An 18,772-nucleotide genomic window follows, 5' to 3' on the forward strand; every position below is an offset into this window, starting at 1 on the left:
TTGAAACAGGGTCTCGCTGAGTTGCAAAGAGCCTCACTAAGTAGCTGAGGCTATTCGCAAACCACAATCCTTCTGTCTCAGCCTCCCGAGTTCTGGGATTACAAGCGTGCGCCGCCACACCCGGCTCTCATTGGCTTTTTAAACCTGTCTTCCATCTCTGCTTCCTCAAAGCCAGAGGAAGCAGATAAAGTTCATAACTAACTTCTTTCTGGAGTGACTGGAGTGCTGAGAAAGGCCGGATCTGCCTCGCAGGGTCACTTTGGTGGTGCTGGTGGACAGGACAACTAACATTAAAACCAAACACTAGGATCCCCGGGGATCCCACCTATCCTTTGCCTGGGGAAGGTCTCCCCAACTACAACAGAAGCCAGTTTCGAGATAAAACAATAAAGTTCTTCGATACAGAGCACACAAGGCAGCCCAAGAGCAGAGTCTGGGAAGCACAACTTTAAACATTAAAATCAGAGGCTCCAAATATCACACTGGTGGCCAAGGAGTCCAGTGTTAGTACTGGCCGCCCCCAGGGTCGGGGTCTGAAGTGTTGTAGGAGGAATAAGCACAGCCCCGCCCGCCCCATGTAGGAGCCACCCCGGTGCTCGTTGAAGCTGAAGGTGCCTGGGCTTGTCCAGGACACACGTCTGGAGCAGGTGCCCTGGGCCCAGGAATCTGCTGGTGATTCTTCACACGCTAATGTTGGAGACTGCTGAGGGCTTCCGCAAGTGCTGGCGAAGGTTCCATCCCACCCAGTCTCTGATTTTACGAATTTATCCAGGATGATTTTATTTCCTTCATTTTCGAAATGTTTTCTTATTGTCATTTATTTCTTTATTTTATCTTGTAGCACTAGGTACTGTGTCCAAGGGTATTCTACCTCCAAGCGACACCCCCCAGCCCTATTTTATTTTTTGATTTTGAAACGGGGCTGCGCTGAGTTGCTGAGGTTGGCCTTGAACTGGCAGTCCTCTTAGCCTCTCAAGTATGGGGATTACAGGTGTGCATCACCACACCCGTAACTGAACTGCTTACTTTAAAAGAGTCAGCTCTTCTTTGGCTCCATGATTCTCCAAATTAAGATCTCTCTGCCTCTGGCCTGACCTCACCTGCAAACCTGTGTGTGCAGTATTTGTGACAAGTGTCATTTTCAGTAACACGACTGAGCCGCTGCACCCCTCGGGGTGATCCACGCACCCCATTTCCACCCACTGCCCTGCTGGCCTGGCTTCTGTTTTACAAGTGGGGGGTACGATGAGAGAGGAATATGGTTCTGGCCTTGGCAAACACATCTGTCTGTCTTCTGGGTGTCAGAGTGAGGCCGGAGCACAACGAGGAGAATGCGGAGAAAAATTAGGAGCGGAGGATGGGCCCGAGGAGGAGAGTGGCTGGCTACAGGTGCAGCTGGTGCCACATGGCGATCTGCCGGCGCGGATTCTTGAGCATCTCCTCCCAGTGGCTGCGCTCGGGGCCGGAGGCGTGCAGGCCTAGGCTGCAGCAGCCCAGCGCGCAGCTCTGCCCGGCCTCATCCAGGCTCAGCACCTCCAGCTCCACGCTGGAGGCCCGCAGAAGGTCGTCCGGCAGCTCGAACATGATCATCTCGTTCCACACGGGGTTGATCTTGTGCTTGGCCCGTTTCGTCTGCTTCTTCTTCAGTTTCTGAGCCTGGTGCTTCAAGGTCACCTTGACTGAGACATCTGGGGAGAGAGAGAGAGAGAGAGAGAGAGAGGAGGGAGGGAGGGAGAGAGGGAGGAAAGGGGAGGTAGAGAGAGAGAGAAGAGGAGAGGAGAGGAGAGGAGAGGAGAGGAGAGGAGAGGAGAGGAGAGGAGAGGAGAGGAGAGGGAGGGAGGGAGGGGGGAGAGGGGGAGAGGCTTCTGAGCTTCTGGGGTTTGATAGGAGGAGCCTGGTGCTGCCCCTTGAAGCTCCCTTGCTACCTGCCCGCCGGGCCACGTGTTCACCCAACTGTTAAGTGCCTGCCAGATGGCAGGTGCCAGGCCAGACATGGGGACAGAGCAAGAATTCTGCCTCCGCAGTACTCATGCCAAAGTGTGGGAGATGGGTGGGCAATACCTGTTGAATATTCCTTACCAGCAGTGCGAAATCAGAAGTGTTTTCGATGTTGAATTTTTGTCCCCAGATTTTGGAATGTTTAGACACGCACTATGAGATATCTTGGAATTGGGACCGGAGTCTAAACATGAAATTCATTTGTGTTTCATATGCACCTTATATACACATAGCCTGAAGTTAATTCTGTACACTATTTTAATAATTTTGTGCATGAAACCAGATTTCCCACTTGAGCTTAAAAATTCGCAGATTTTGGATTTGGAGTTTTCAGATTACTGATGCCCAACCTGTACCTTAGTGTATGAGGCTGGTCACTATGGCTCCTGCTACAGTCACTTTCCATGAGCGCTTGGAAGTGATTGCATATTCCCAGACTGAGCCAAGCCCAGGACAATGGCTCAGGGGTCTTCCAGCTCTATTTTAAACTCAGACCAGAAAAATAAGGCTATCCCCATGTCTCTATCCTCTTGACAATTCTCCCAATACTTTTTGTCCATTATTAAGTCTCCTCAAGTTCTTCTCATCCCTCGTTCCTTCCTTTCTTGCTGAAGACTGAGCCCAGTAGTATTCTACCTCTGAGCTATACCCTAGTCCTTATATATATATATATATATATATATATATATATATATATATATATATACAGGATCTTAAGTTTCTAAGGGCCTCGTTACGTTGCTGAGGCTGGCTTCAAAACTGGGCTTCTCCCATCTCAGCCTCCCAAATACTGGGGCTGCGGGCATGCACCAGCGCATGCAGCTCGTCTGCACTTTCTCTAAGTTTTACTTGATGACTTCAGGCCTCGGGTAGAGGCTGATCGCCTATCCCCAGGTTCCAGGGAATCCACAAACAGGTCACTAGGCAGTTTCCATAAACTCAGGGCCAGATTACTTTTTCATTAGTCAAGCTTCCTGAAGCTAATGTGAGAATAATTGTTACTCTGTATTTATTGCTATAATTACCGCCCCTGGGTGGTTAGTTTGTTATTTCGGCAGCAATAGTGGAGAGACAAAGCCTGCTGTAATTGTCCTCACTGAGCTATAGAAAAAGAGCAAGAGGCAGAGAACTGGCTGCAGGTGATGGGGAGAAAGCACTGACCTCTGACCTTTGGCTGGGGAATCTGCTGGTTTGATCAGCCTTTCTTATTTATTTGCTCCAAATCTTTTGCTCAAAGATTCTGAATGCCGTGGCAAACTGCTGTAAATATAGATTTATTTCTGTCTTGCTGTGAGAACCGGCACCCAGTCCAGATGTTCTCTGGCTAACCCAGGCTCTCTCCTGCTCTGATGGGGACGGATGTTGGGGGAGCCAGAAACAGACACAGAGGCTTCCAGAATGTTAAAACACGGGTATATGGGGCACAGATGCCCCGAACCTCAGGCCTCAGCCCTTGTACCCACACACCTTCTGCCATCACCCACGCCCAGCTGGTATGGGGGTGGCAGTTGGCCAAGGCTGAGAAGGGAGAAGAGACTGGCTAGGGTGTGGGGTGCAGAGGTGGCTAGAGGAGAAGGGAGCCAAAGGGCCTGGGCTTCCCCACATCAGCAGCTGCCCCAGAGGTGCGTCCAGCCAGGTCTGGATTTTCCCTATAGCCCAGGTGCCCCTCTCCAGGTATAGACCCACCCTAGGCCTCCCGGGGTCTATGTTTAAGGCTGGTTGTTCTCACGATGGATCTCCATGGTAGGGAGCTCCAACCTGGGCCCTAATGGATGGGATGGGCCTGGGAATAAACAGATGTGAACTCAAAGGAATGAATGCATTCTTCAACATTAGTTTCTTGGAGCTGGGCGCAGGGCGGCACACCTGTAATCCCAGTATTTAAGAGACTGAGACAGGAGGATTGCAGGTTTGAGGCCAGCCTCGGCAACATAGCAAGATCCCAGCAGCCTAGAGAGACCAGTTTCAAAATAAAAAGGGCTGAGGGTCTAGCTTAGAAGTAGAATGCCACTGGGTTCAATCCTCAGTACCAAGAACAAAACAAAAGCAAACACAAACAAACCATGGTAGGCTTCAGGTGGGAGACAGCTGAGGGCAGCCTCATCACCGTCCTCCTGCTCCACCCCCCTGCCCTCCGGTCCCCATCTCCTGCCAGGCGCCACCTCCCTTGGCACATTCCCAGGGGCTGGAGGTGCCTGGCTCTCCGCTCTTGGCCCCACTCACCCTTCCCCAGGAGCTCCTTGGACTGGGTGGAGTGGAGGTTCTTGGCTTTGATCAGCACGACCAGGAGGCGGTTGGCCGCCGGGAGGTAGCTGATGGACAGGAGGACCTCTCCAGTGCCTGTGGACGACTCCTGAAACAGAAAGGGAGATGGCTCCTGGCTGGCTTCTGACCCGGCCGTCAGTGCCAAGACTGAGGCCGCACAGGCCTTGTGTCTGGCAGGCACCCAGCAACCTTTCCCCCCAGGCTGGTTCTGCACCTTGCAGAGGGAGCGGAGCATAGACGAGGCTGTGTGTGTGCCAGTGCAGTGCGTTGTTACAGAATGACTTTTACATGCCACATATCCATGCTCAGCATATAAAAGAGAGCAGAAAGCTGCCGGCTGAGATGGGGCAAGGGGCGAGGCCAGACAGCCAAGTCCCCTTCACACTTTGCCTTGGCTCCTGGGGTGCCTTGGTGGAACTTTAGGGCTCTGGGGAACACAGTTTGAGAACTGCTCCACTGACCAATTTGTGAGGCAACAGGAAATTGATATTTTTTTTTTTTAAATTATTTTGAGCCGGGCCATGGTGGCGCATGCTTGTCATCCCCGCGCTTGGGAGGCGGAGACAGGAGGATCGCGCAGGTTCGAAGCCAGCCGCGTGCATTGGCTTAGGAGACCCTGTTTCCAAATAAAAATGTAAAAATAGGTCTGGGAGTGTAGCCCGGGGGCAGAAGGGCTTCCAGGAACCCCAGTACCACCAAGAAAAAAAAATTATTTTGAACTGAGTGCGGTGGTGCATGCTTGTACTTTCAGTATTTGGGAATCTGAGACCAAAGGATCACAGGTTCATGGCCAGCCTCAGCTACTTAGTGAGGCCCTCTGCAACTTAGTGAGACCCTGTTTCAAAATAAAGAATAAAAAATCAGGCTGGGGGTATAGCTCGGAGGTAGGATGCCCCTGGGTTCTATCCCCAGTACTGCACACACATACACACACACACACCAAAAAATTATTTTATAAAGGTAATTCCAGCCAGCCCCCGCAGGCTGGGAGCACCAGTAAGGGCCGAGCAGGGGCTCAGTTAACGAGAAGCCCATGGTGTCAACGACGTGCTGGTGGCACTGGGTGGTGGATAAGGCCCCAGAGGCCAGGGCGATACTGAATCCGAGAGGCGCCGAGGTCTCCAGGATGCATCTGACACAGCCGTCCACATGTGCGGAGGCAGGGAAGGGAAGGCGGCGGGGGCAGGCACCGGCCAGGGCACCAGCTCCTCAAGTAAGCAGAAAGAAAATGCCTTTCCCAGCATCCCCGGGGAGGGAGGCAGGGCAGCCCTCTGTGCCAAGGGGAGGGCCAGTCCCTCTAGACGTCACAGCCTCAGTGCTGTGCCCTTCCCTCCAGCTCCCCCCGCCTTCCGCACTACCATCAGGGTATTCAGGGTGCTCCCCACCCCTGGAGGGGGCCCAGGTCGAGGCCCCAGGCTCACAGCCACCAGAGTCCCCCATGTTCCCTGCCCTCGGTCACACTCAGCACATCGCATCCACTCGTCTCTATCTGGGCAGCTAGGCACCTGCTCGGAAGGGCAGGAATCAGTCCTCTACTGAGCACCGCGGCCTCCCCAGCACCAGGCCTGGCCACCATGGTGGACGGCGACGGTGGCGGGGCTAGAGCCAGCTCCAGCCCTTACTGCCCGTGTGATACCGGGAAAGTTATTTAACTCCTCAAATTGCTGGCTCCCACCACGAAAACAGGGGGGAATTTGCCATTTAGCAAAAACATGCATCAAGCACCTACTACATTCTGCATGCTACAATTAGAGCAGCCACGGAAGCACAGGCGGTCTCCAGGGAGCTTGCAGTCACACGGGGACAGACGGGAATCATTTAAATGTGCCGTAAGGCCGGGCGCGGTGGCGCACGCTTGTAATCCCAGCATTCGGGAGGCAGAGACCGGAGGATCGCGGTTCGCGGACAGCCTCAGCTACTTAGTGAGGCCCTCTGCAACTCAGTGAGACCCGGTTTCAAAAATAAAAGGACTAAAAATAGGGCTGGGGGGTGTAGCTCAGAGGTAAAAATGCCCCCATCCCCAGTACTGCAAAAAAAAAAAAAAAGTGCCATAAGAAATATGGGTACCGGGGGATTTGATAAGAAAATGCATCTGGAAAGTCCTTGTGCAAAGTCACGAAGCATAATTCTAATGATTGTCAAAACTATAATTACTATTAATAGCCCAGAGCCAGGCTACACAATGCTGGGAGGGCAGGCCCTAGAGCCAGGCTGTGTGTGTCTGAGTTCCAGTCCTACCACTTATTAGCTTTGAAAACCTGGGCCAGTTACTCAACTTTGCTGAGCCTCTATATCCTGGAGTATAAAATGGGAACAGTATTTTCTCTACCTGAGAAATGAGTGTAAAGATTAAAGAGAGCCGGGCGTGGTGGCACACACTTGTAATCCCAGTACTCGGGAGGCTGAGAAAGGAGGATCGAGAACAGCCTCAGCTACTAGTGAGGCTCTCTGCCACGTAGTGAGAACTTGTTTCAAAATAAAGAATAAAAAATAAGGCTGGGGGTATAAAAATAAATAAATAAAAGATGAAAGAGTTATATTAAAGGGCCTCAACCAGTGCCCAAAACACACCGAGGACAGTGGGACGCACTAAGGACAGTTGTCACCAGTAGTTGTCCTGGGAGCGCGCACAACCTGAGATGAAGAGGGGGCACTTGTCTAGTGTCGAGGGGAAAGGGAGTCAGCCAGGCTCTGGGGGTGAGGCTGGGTGAGGTGCCGCCTTGGGTCCTGCCTTTTCACCCAGGAAAAACCTTCTCCAACAAGACCTCAGCGATTCAGCTAGCCCTGCGTGTCCAGCCGTAGGACAAGTACTTTGGGAACCTGGCGCCGATGCAGTGGCGCAGTGACCTGGTCTGTCCCGCGGGGCTGCGGGTCCTCTCTGCATCCCTGGCACCTGGCACGCAGTGGGCGCAACATAAATGTTTGCCAAAAGACAACTGCTGTTACATCTAGACAACAGCCCTAAGAGGGACGCTGACCTTGGTCGTGCTTTAGGCCTAAGAACTGAGGCTCAGGGTGGCCCGATGCTGCCCGAGGTCACACAGCTGGCAGGCAGAGTGGAGGCTGGGAGGGAGGCCAGTCTGAAAGGGAAGCCCGAGCCCTAAACCCGGGCCTATGGCTCCCAGCAGACAGGCTGCTGCCCCCCACCCCGCATGCCACAGTGAAGGGAGCCAGGCCCAGGGACGGTGGCGGGCACCTGGCAGGGCAGAAGCGATGGGAACAGAAGCCAAGCTCAGTGCCACTTAACACAGGCCAGAGCCACTGGGCGAGGGGGCCTGAGCCCTCTGCTGCCCTGACAGGTGAGGGGCCTGCATCTGTCAGCCCCACGGGGCTCTTCACGTTTGTGTAGGTGATACCCACACCAGACTGGGGCTGTACCCCAGCCAGTTTTAGAAGTGCCGGCCCCTCAGCATGGCCCCCTAAAGTACCTGCCACAAAAACACCTGCCTCTTTCTTCCCCCTCCCATGGCCGCCCCACCCCCTCTTTCTCTTGGCCTCAATGAATCATTCGAGGCTGCCCTGGGAGCGAGCAGGCGGGTGGCACTGTGGCCCCTGGTGACGCACCTGCCTCATTTGGCTGAGTGTCTTCCGGCTAGAACTGGGGCACGGTTAGCACGCCATTAACCCTCTCTGGCCCAGGGAAGATAAACATCTAGGCTGTACCATCTGTAGCTCCTCTGCCTGGTTCAAGTCTGCCTGCCCCCTTCCTGGGGCAGGGGCTCCTGGCCTGGGTCTGGGCTCTCCTCTGCTTCACTGACCCAGAGGGAAGAGGCTGGGACGGGCCATTTGCAGAGCAGTGGCAGATACAGTGGACGCAGAACAGGAGGATTTTCAGGACAGTAGGAGTTAGGGCGGGTACCCAGCTCCTGGTGTGGAGCTGGTACCTGCAGGGATTTGTGGAAGGAATGAATGATACGGAATGAATGATACTGCCCTTTTAGGAGGAGGGAGCAAAGCAGGCAGGGTGCTTGAGAGCCTTCTGCCTACATTGGCTGGATTTCAGCCCCTTGGGGGCCCTACCGAAGCCTCAAAGCCCAGCGGGGGACCCTCTGCGTCTCCAGAGAAAGCCAGCTCACTAGCTTAATAACAGAAGCGTGGCTTCTCCTCCCAGGGCCCTGGCTGCAATTCCATAGGAGTCCCAAATCACACGCTAATTAGAGAGCATGCCTTGGAACAGCCTAGCTCCATCCGAGAGTGGCTGTGGTTTTTCTAACAATTTTCCAAGACTGAGAAAGAAGGAAAAAATGGAGTAAGGAAGAAATGGTGTTTAAAGGGAGCGGGGAAGGGGTGAACTGTTCTCTTCCTTCCTACAGTCCGGGTGTCTTTTAGCAAAGGCTCATGTGGGTCACACCTCTTGCGTGTCAGATACGTGAGCAGCAGGTGATGAGATAGACTGAGAGCCCGACCGACCGGGCCCGGGGCTGAGCTCTGCCTCATCCTGGCTGGCTGGCCCTGAGCCTGTGCCTGAACTACCGGAAGCCTCATCTGCAGATGGGATCGCCACGGTGTGCCTCCGACTTAGTCGATTTGGAAGTTGGAGGAAGAGCCTGGGGCAGGGCCTGACCACTGACCCCTGGGGAGTGCTCAGAAATGGCGCTCTGACTAGCAGGTCTATGACTACAGCCCAGGAGGGCAGCAAACTGTCTAGAAATGGCCAGAGAGTCAAGATGGGGGCTTCGGTCTGGAGGGTGCGGCTGACAAGCTGGTTAATGCTAGTCACTCAGAAGTCCCCTGGAGGCCCAGCCTCAGCAGGCCCTGCCTGAGGCTTTGGCCAGGGGCCCCAAGTAGCTATACACTACCCCACATCCTGACCTTCCCTGGCTGCTTGGCCTGTGGGAAGCAAGGGTCTGCCCTCCCAGGCGTCCCTCTCTGAGCAGCATGGCCTCCTAGGAGATTCTGGGAGGCCATTTGGGTGGTCCTCACGGTGATGGTCATCATCAAGACAATCATCACTGTCAAGGTGATCGTTGTCGTTGTCATGGTGATCATCGCCATTGTCTGCGCCTGTTTAGCCCCTTTGCCGGCAGAGGGGCTCTGCCCTGCCTGCCCTTGAGCTCACCTCCCTGCAGTACCCGCCGCACAGAACTTGAACTGGGTTCCAGTTAGGACAATACCATCACAGCATCAGAGCCAGGGTACCCACCATGGAGCTTTTCACCACAGCATGGCATCTTCGCAAACAAGACGCACCGCTGGGACAGCACCAGGAACCACATGGGTTCAGGGCTAAGGGGCCAGAGTGGCCTGTGTAAGACCCAGCCTGCCTTTGCCTGCCGTGAGGTCTCTGCAGCTCCGAGCCCCAGCCCAGAGCTCTGCACCCTGTGTTCCCATCAGGCTCTCTTTCCCGAGTGAGTGACCGAGTGGTCAGCCTACCTTAGCTGTAGTCTTCAGCTCCCCCCACTGGGCGGCCCCCAGAGGCACGGACACCCCATCCAGGCCCAGGCGGAGCTCCCCGGCCACACTGTGGCGGGAGAAGCGGTCGCAGGTCCTGAGCGTCAGCGTCAGGGTGGCTGTGGGCCGCTCCTCTTCGGCCAGGGGGAGCACCAGGCCCTCCTCCCAGCTGGTGCACAGCTGCCGCTTCTTCAGGGCCGTCTGGGCTTCCACGGAGCCGGTCCTGTTGGCCACGCTGCCTTGGATGTAGCAGTCACAGCCACCATCGCTGTCACTGGTCACAACTGCGGGCAAGAGCAGGGCAACACAGACCTGGGCTTTCGGGGACAGAGGGAGGAGGGGACACGGTCCTAATTAAAGCTTTGGGATGCAGCCTAACCTCGGGTGTCTGAAAGGCCACAGGCTGACCACCCAGACACTGTGGAACTGCCTTCCAGGAAGGAGGGGGGGTCATCGGAGGAGGACCATGGAATGGTCACTCCACCTTACACGCCCCCGGGGGCTGGAGGAGAGCCACAAGAATCGGCACTTCCCAGAGCCCTTCAGACCCCAAGATGCTGAGGTTTCCCCAGGATGCCAGGCCCCCTGGCATGGCTGCTCCCAGTGTTGCTGCTGATGTGGTGATTCACTTGTTCTGTGCTTTAAATATTTACCCCATGGCCACATGTCATGTGGATCCCTTGCTATACCTTGTGAATGTCGTTTCATACTCTGCACATTGGTGCTCTTCATGCGTCACAAAGTGGACTGTGTGAGTCAGCTCCTCGCTACTATAACAAATGCTGGAGATAATCAGCTCATAAAGAGAGAGGGTTTATGCTGCCTCTGCTTTGGAGGCTCCGGTCTACAGTCCCATTGTGTTTAGGCCCATGGCAAGGTGGCTCATTGTAGCAGAAGTGTGTGGCTGAGCAAAACCACTCAGCTCACGGTCAGGGAGCAAACAGGAAAAAGAGGAAGGGACCAGACTCCCACAGTCCTTCAAAGACATACTCCCAATGACCTAAAGACCTCCCACTAGGCCCCGCCTCTTAAAGGCTCCACCGTCTCCTGCTAGTGCCACCTGGAGAGCAAGCCTTTACCACATGGGCCTTGGGGGGACACTTAAGATCCAAACTATAGCATTCATGTGAATTACTCAGCTGGTGTGTGTGTGTGTGTGTGTGTGTGTGTGTGTGTGTGTGTGTGTGTTACAGGAGATTGAACCCAGGAGCATTCTACCTCTGAGCTATAACCCCAGCCCTATTTTATATTTTATTTTGAAATAGGGTCTCACCAAGTTCCCTTGTACTGCTAGTTTCCAGCCTGTGATCCTCCCATCTCCGTCTCCCAAGTACTGGGATTGTAGGCGTGCGCGACCACACCTGGCTCAGTGAGTGTTTCTAAGGTACCATAATAGAGCTTTACCCAGGAACCCCCCGGTGCTGCTGTGATGACTAGCTCTTCAGTGAGCGTTTGGGAACAAGCATCTGGCATGGCACAGGAAGAGAAGGTGAGAACAAAGGCCGTGCACCCTAGAAGACGGAGCTTTCCACTGAGCCACGAGGGACCGTCCTCAGGATGACCCGGTTGTCAGTGGAAATAATCTTGTACAAGCCATAGCAGTTGCTCCAGCTCAGTCTCCTAAACTGTAAAATGAGACTCTTGTGAAGACCAGGTTTAAGAAAGTATATGAATGTGTCACAAAAAGGTAAAAGACAATTAAAAGGGCAAATACTCAAAAAACAAAACAAAACAAAAAACACCAAGAGCTGGGCGTGGTGGCGCACGCTTGTAATCCCCGTGCTTGGGTGCTTGGGAGGCAGAGATAGGAGGATCGCGCTGGTTCGGAGCCAACCTCGCTGGCTTAAGAGACCCTGTTTCCAAATTTAAAAAAATATATATAAAATAGGTCTGGGAGTGTAGCCCAGAGGTAGAAGGGCTTCCAGGAACCCCCGTACCACCAAAAAAAAAAAAAAAAAAAAAAAGAAAACCAAGGACTGGGGGTGTAGGGCATGACCAGCAAATTCCTGGGTTCGCGCTCTGGGGCCAAAACAAAATAACGCAAGCAGATTATATCATGGTTTTGATCTTAAACACCCCACAAAGGCCATGCATGGGAGGCTCTGCCCTCAGCTGAAGGCAAGGAAGTGGTGGAACTTTGAGAGGCCCCTCCTCTTAAAGGGCATACCCTTGAAGGGAGGCTATGGATCCTTAAAGGGGATATTTGGGTCTCAGCTCCTTCCTCCTCCATGCCTGCAGCTTTCTGGCCTCCATGATGAGAGCAGCTTTGCGCCCCACCAGGATTCCATCTCACCACAGGCCCAGAGGCATCAGGGCCCAGCGCCCAAGGACTGAAACCTTTAAAACCATAAGCCAAAACAAATCTCTCCTCCTAAGCTGACTTTCTCAGCCATGGAGAACTAACACAAAGACAAAATAAAATTAAACACAGAAGTACAATTTATCCGGCCCATCAGTGGCCTGATGTCTTTGCAAAGTCTCAGCTTTGTTTGCTGATGGCAAAATACATGGTCAGGGCAGGAACACCAGGGACATCTGGTCCTTTGGAGAGACTGCCTGGGTCTTGGATTGAGGCAACTTAATCACCCTCTGTGTTCAGCACAAAGAAAGCGTTGTCTAATGTCAAAGGTACCTATGGAGGAGATATCTATTTACCAAAAACTCATTTTTTTTTCCTTCCTGGGCAGCCTAGGCCCCACTTCCCAGGCTCCTCTGCGGTGAGGTGTGGCCACGTGACTGGTCTCCACCAATGGGGTGTGAGTAGAAGTGAGGTCTGTCATGTTTGAGGCAGGGTATTGGGGGATGGCTGTACCCTCTCTGCTTCTCCTCCTCCTTGTACCTGATGGATACAGAGGACAAGGAGGCCTGAGGGGGACTATGGAGCTGTTGATGGGAGGAGCCTGGTCCGATTCCTCCATTTGGAAGAAATGTATCTTCCAACCAAGAATCCCACTTTAGACTGTGACATGAGAGAAGAAGAAAAGTCAAAGTGTCTGAGCGTCCTGCATGTGGGTCTGCTTGCTGGAGTAATGACCCGGGCTCCCTCTGGTTGTAGAGCTGCCGCCAGGGGCCACGGGCTCAAGGCTCCTCCAGGGACCACGGGCTCACAGAAGCCCCTGGAAGTCACGGGAGAGAGTACCTTCCAGGTGAGTCACAAATAGCTCCGCCTTCTGCTGGTCATAGTCCAGGCAGTAGTGGAGTTTAGGGGCCTGGTTCCAGCTGGCCGCCTTCTCAGGGTTCCAGGTCTCCATGACGCAGACATCCTCCACCACGCCTATGAGGGGAAAAAGCTGTCAGCGCAACCCACGCAGGGGTCCGGCTTCCCTAATCACACCCTTCTTGCTTACCACCTAGGTCACTGATTTCAACCCAAAGTCCCCTAGGGCTCCACGTGGTGGCCACACCAGCACGTCGTCCGTGGTCACAAGCATTGCGTGTCGAGGGACCGTTGCAGTCCAGCAATCAAGACATGAGCCTCGGGGTCAGACTTGAGCTGGTAAAGAATGAGTATCGTGACCTTGGACAAGTTACCTGACTTCTCTGAACTTGGATTTGAGCATGAAATAAAAAGAAGGCAGAGGGAGTCCTTAGCCCAGGGCCTGGCACACGGCGAGCTGCCAGGAAGGAAACCTGTCACAGCCTGTGTGTTCTGGTGACCGTGTGGCAGACAAACCATCGTCAGCTCCGCCTCTGCCAGAATGTGGACCCTGCTCTGCAGGAACTCACAGCTGGAGAAACACGGGGAAGAACAAATGAGAAGATGCTGGGGGCGAGGTCGAGGGCAGACTATTTAACTGTGATACATGTTCAGTCCTTATCTGACCGTGTGTGTGTGTGTGTGTGTGTGTGTGTGTGTGTGTGTGTGTGTGTCTGTGTTACTAGAGATTAAACACAGAGGATCTTCTACTTCTAAGCTATACCCTCAGCCCTTTACATTTGTTTTTACTTAGAAACAGAATCTTGCCAAGTTTCTGAGGCTGGCCTTGAATCTGTGATCTTCCTGTCTCAGCCTCCCAAGTACTAAGATTACAGGTGTGTGTCACTCACCAGGCTGGGTGACTTTATTTTTAACTTAGAAATTTCTAGAACCACAACTATTGCCCCTGACTTGAACAGGAGCTAGGCATCTGGAAGATTCTCATGAGTCAAACATAAAGCAAGAATTCAAAAGAAACAATAGCTTCAGTAGAAGTGACTTGAAGCAATCGGGAATTAACTTCTGATTCTCAGAATGAATTCAGAGGGTAGAAATACAAGGGACTATTCATTTCCAAAATGGTTCATTAGGTTCTGGCAAGTAGTAAGAATTTTCCTTGGTGCATCGAAGACAGAAACAGATTGGCCGGACATGACCATGGTATAGAGTAAGATGCCCGTGCTCACAGGATCCATTTGGCTTCCCAGGCCATCGGGTTCATGGCACAGCGGTGGCTGCATCCCAGCAGCCCAGAGCTCCCAGCCCTCAGGTGGCCTCCGCCTTCTACTTCAGAATCTACCTCACTTATCTCATATCTCTCATCTGAGGGTTCGTTTCAGATGCAGTGACTGTGAGCTGACCCGGGGACCGCAGGGCCAGCACCACTTGGGAACGCAGATGGGGACTCAGCGTTGAGATAAAAGACTTAGAGCCCTACAGAGTGCTGGGCAGCGTGGCTGGAGGGACAGATACTGTCTGCAGTGATATCGCTTGGGGGCCTTCCTACTCTTCTCCGCTCACTGTTGGCTGAATTAGTCAACGCTCAGTAGATTTCTGTGGAACAGAGCTAGGCTGTTGCCTCCTGGGACAAGAAAGAGAAGGTGGAAATGCGGCAAAGAGAAAATGAATGCAAATGTCTCGAATTCCTCAAGCCCAGGCACTGCCCAGCGCTCCTGCTCCCCTGGCAGAGTATCCAGTCCTGGCTTCCCTCAGGATCTGCATACAAACCGTGCTTGCCCCCCAACCAGGAGTTTGCAAGTCTTTACTGGGTTTGTTTATTTATAAGGATCGAACCCAGGGGCATTCTACCTCTGAGCTATACCTCCAGCCCTATTTTATGTTTTATTTTGAAACAGGGTGACCTCAAACCTGTGATCCTCCTATCGCAGCTTCCCAAGTCCCAGGATTACAGGCGTGTGCTGCCCTGCCTAGCTCATTGGGTTGATTTAAAATGCAGATGGGCATGCCGGGCGTGGTGGGTGGCGCACGCTTGTAATCCCCGTGCTTGGGAGGCAGAGACAGGAGGATCGCGCAGGTTCGAAGCCAGCCGCGTGCGCTGGCTTAGGAGACCCTGTTTCCAAATAAAAATGTAAAAATAGGTCTGGGAGTGTAGCTCGGAGGTAGAAGGGCTTCCAGGAACCCCAGTACCACCAAAAAAAAAAAAAAAAATGCAGATGGGCAAACCAAGGCTAAAAGCCAACCAGGATGCATCTGCTCCTGGGAGGTCACATCGATCACCGTACTTCTGGGCTGGACACCTGGTACTGGCCAGTGTGGGTCTGGTTGCATCCAGGTGGGGGACAGGGTGGATGCCAAGGCTTTAGGCTGCTTCTGCTTCTCCTGCCTCCCTCACCCACTGCACAGAACAAAGCCAGCCCACGTGACTAGCCATCTTCCTGGCTTTTCTTTTCTTTTCTTTTCTTTTGCGGGTCTGGGGATGGAATCCAGAGGCATTTGAACTCCGAGCTACACCCCCTGCCCAATTTTTTATTCTTTATTTTGAAACAGGGTCTCACTAAGTTACGAAGGGCCTCACTAAGTAGCTGAGGCTGTCTTCAAACCGTGATCCTCCAGTCTCAGCCTCCCAAATGCTGGGCTTACAAGCTTGTGTCACCATGCCCGGCCTGGCTTTTCTTCCCACCTCTCTAAAAACCCTCCACACTCCTTTAGGTTCCAGAATCCACCTCTGCTTCATGTATTACCCCAGTGCCAGCCTGTGCTACCTACAAACTTTGCATGCTTAATGATGATGCTGATATATATATATATATATATATAATATAAATATTATATATATATATATATATATATATCAGAAACAGCAATAGCAATGTGCTCTGATTCCATCCTTTGTGCCAAGCCCCAAGGTAAGCCTTTCAAGGCATCTTATTTTATTTACATTGTATGACATCCCTAATGGGCAGAAAATACTATGATCCCACTTTATAGATGAGGAAAATTGAAGCCCTGAGAGATTAGCCTCATGATCAATGCCGCACAGCAAGTATATAAAAGTGTGGGGCATTAAAACCCACGACTCTGAAGCCCTTGGAATTAGTCATGACTCTATCTCTTCTCCATAGCCGCACACACATGACTTAAAGGGACTCCCTGTTTCTCAGGGGAAAGCTGGAGGCCTTGGGGGAGGCAGAGGGGCAGTATTAAGAACTGTACTACAGAGGCCCTGTGCTAACCGCCTGCTCAGTGTCAAATGCCATGGCACAGGGGCTCTCCCCAGGCCTGCACAGGCCAAGCATGACAGCCCCCCACCCCCATCCCCACCCAGTGCGCTGCCCTCAGAGAGCTGGAGCTGCGACCCCTACCGTTCTGAGGAAGGATGAACAGCTCCTCTGTGACCTGCCTCTTGAGACGGCTGTCACTCGGGGCCTGGGGGCTGGTGGGTGCAGCAGGCTCCTCCGTGCTCCCCAGAGTGTAGTCTGCGTAGTTGATGACCTCCGGAGCCGTCACTGCAGGTCTGGGGCCATAGATGTCAGGGAACTTGAGGAGGGCCCGGGGCTGCACGGGCTCCGTGGACTTTTTAACGTTGAACTATAAACACAAATTGCTGTGGTTAGTTCGCCCAGGGACCTCCTGCCTGGTTTCCACCCTTGGGAAGAAGAAGCGGAGACCTGACCTTCGGTGGGAGCAGAAGGAAGAGTGTGGTTCCATCCTGCTTCACAGAGCACAGTCTGAGGAACTGAAGCATCACTTCCAAATTCAGGGAGTTCACAGGGCCTCAGCCACGCCCGGCCCCATCACCTGCCCGTGGCCGAGGGCATGGCTGTGCCTGGGTGCTGGTGTGCCCGCTCTGGGTGGTCCTCCCTCTGCAGCTCTCAGCTGTGTCTTTGGCTCTCCCCCCCCCTCTCCCCTCTCCCCTCTCCCCTCTCCCCTCTCCCCTCTCCCCTCTCCCCTCTCCCCTCTCCCCTCTCCCCTCTCCCCCCTCTCCTCTCCTCTCCTCTCCTCTCCTCTCCTCTCCTCTCCTCTCCTCTCCTCTCCTCTTCTCTCTCACTCTCTCTCTCTCTCTCTCTCTCTCTCTCTCTCTCTCTCTCTCTCTCTCCTCTCTCTCTCTCCCCTCTCTCTCCTCTCTCTCTTTCTCCCTCCCTCCCTCTCTCATTTCTTCTCTTCCTCCCCTTTTCTACCATATGCCTGAGAAATGCCGGTGGCTCCAGCCATACTTGGAACAAACCCAGACCCCTTTGCAGTGCCTGTAAGAGCCTGAAGAGGCTGGTCACTCATCCCCAACAACGGTTCCAGTCTTTCTCCATTTGTGCTTCTCCAGTGGCGGAGCCCCTGCTCCTCAAACGGGCTGCGCTCTTACTCTTACGCTGGCCTGACTTCCAGCCCCCAATCTCTTTCCCAAACAGCCTCTCCGAGCCTCACCCGCTCTTTCTGTGGCTGGCTCCACCCTGAGCCTGAGGTCTGACCAGAAAGATGGTCTCTGACCCACTGGTCTGATCCACTTTACCAACCCGCACATCGCAGTCACTGCAGCCTGCATCCGTCCCGCCCCATACTGCCCTGGTCCTGGGTGGCCTGTGTGTGGTGTCCTCACACTGGTAAGTAAGACCCACACACCCAGGGTCTACGCCTTGACTTGCTCCCGAGCCTGTCCCTGCGGCTGGGTCATCCTGGGCAGGTCATTTTGCCTCTCAGGGCTGTCACCTTAGGTGTTGGGTTAATTTTTAGGCTTAGCTCACTCCACCTTCTGAGCTGCTGGAAAGATGCACATGATATGGTCAGAACAGGTGAGTCAGGGAAATAGTCCAAACAATTGAAGTAAATAAGTTACTGGCAGTTCAGGACAGGATGGGGAAGGCGCAGGTGTCAATGACCCAGGGCAGAGACAGGGAGCCTGGGAGGCGAGGCTGGGCTCAGGGGCAGCCGGGGCAAGAGTGAGATCTTAGAGGCGAGGACTGTGTGAGGCTGAGCACGGCTGGCGGAGGGCCGCGCCTGACACCCCTGCCCAGGGCTCTGGGGGAAGACGGAGAGCAGCGCCCAGTGTCCCCATGTCTCCTCCACCACACCACGTCCACCTCTGATATGTCACCTGAGCTGGAACTACATGTGTCAATCCATTTCACAATGGGGAAACTGAGGCTCCGGCAAGCTTAAGGTCCATAGCCAGTAAGTGGTGATGGATAATGGAGTCTCCAGATATTTTTGTTGTTGTTGTTGTTATTGTTGCTTTTGTGGTACTGGGAGGTGGAACCCAGTGGCTTTCTACCTCTGGGCTACACCCCCAGACCTCTTTTATAATTTATTTGGAAACAGGGCCTAAGTTGCTGAGAGCCTCACTAAGTAGCTGAGGCTGGCTTCGAACCTGTGCGATCCTCCTGTCTCTGCCTCCCAAGCGCGGGGATTACACGCGTGCGCCACCACGACCGGCTATCCTCCAGATATTTTGACTTCAGAGTTCATGTCATTTCCCTACTGAGCTTCGATGCTGGGAACTAAGTGCTGCACACAGCATGCTGGGGCCTGGCCTCGGCCCCGCGCAGGGTGATAGGACTCCCAGAGGCTGCTGGGACATGGTTGCCTCCGCGGGTCACCGTCTGTCTCTTATTGGGACCAGAACTAAGGCCGTTTGGGTGTTCAGGGGAACACTGGGTTTATATTTTATTTCATCCCAGCTCAATCATTTTAGGTTGATTCCCGGTCTCCTCCCATTTCACTGGTTTTGTGTTTTCAGCAGGGAACCACTGCAGGCCCAATTCTGAGCAAGGTCTACTCTGCCCTGCCTCAAGTCTATTAAAGAGCTGAGCCAGGTGTGGTGGCGCAGGCTTGTAAACCCAGCATTCAGGAGGCTGGAGGATGGCAGTTCAGGACAGCCTCAGCTACTTAGCAACTAAGTGAGACCCTGTTTGTTTTTTCTTTGCGCTACTAGGGATGGAACCCAGGGGCATTCTACCTCTGAGCGACACC

At 53.5% G+C, this 18,772-nt stretch overlaps 1 protein-coding gene across 1 annotated transcript in view; it reads right to left on the reverse strand.

Moving 5' to 3' along the window:
• Positions 1-1,383: 1,383 nt before the first annotated feature.
• The window catches only part of SYT13 (synaptotagmin 13), a gene marked incomplete at both ends in the record, with an annotated part of 55,191 nt that continues 37,802 nt past the window's right edge, over positions 1,384-18,772 (reverse strand). Inside the window, 5 exons of the mRNA XM_080693124.1 lie at positions 1,384-1,688; positions 4,222-4,351; positions 9,637-9,938; positions 12,794-12,928; positions 16,174-16,399. Coding sequence (XP_080549250.1) covers positions 1,384-1,688; positions 4,222-4,351; positions 9,637-9,938; positions 12,794-12,928; positions 16,174-16,399 — 1,098 coding nt within the window. The remainder of the gene's footprint in view (positions 1,689-4,221; positions 4,352-9,636; positions 9,939-12,793; positions 12,929-16,173; positions 16,400-18,772) is intronic.

This window comes from Muscardinus avellanarius (assembly GCF_963383645.1).
Source record: "Muscardinus avellanarius genome assembly, chromosome: 1".
NCBI lineage: Eukaryota > Metazoa > Chordata > Mammalia > Rodentia > Gliridae > Muscardinus > Muscardinus avellanarius.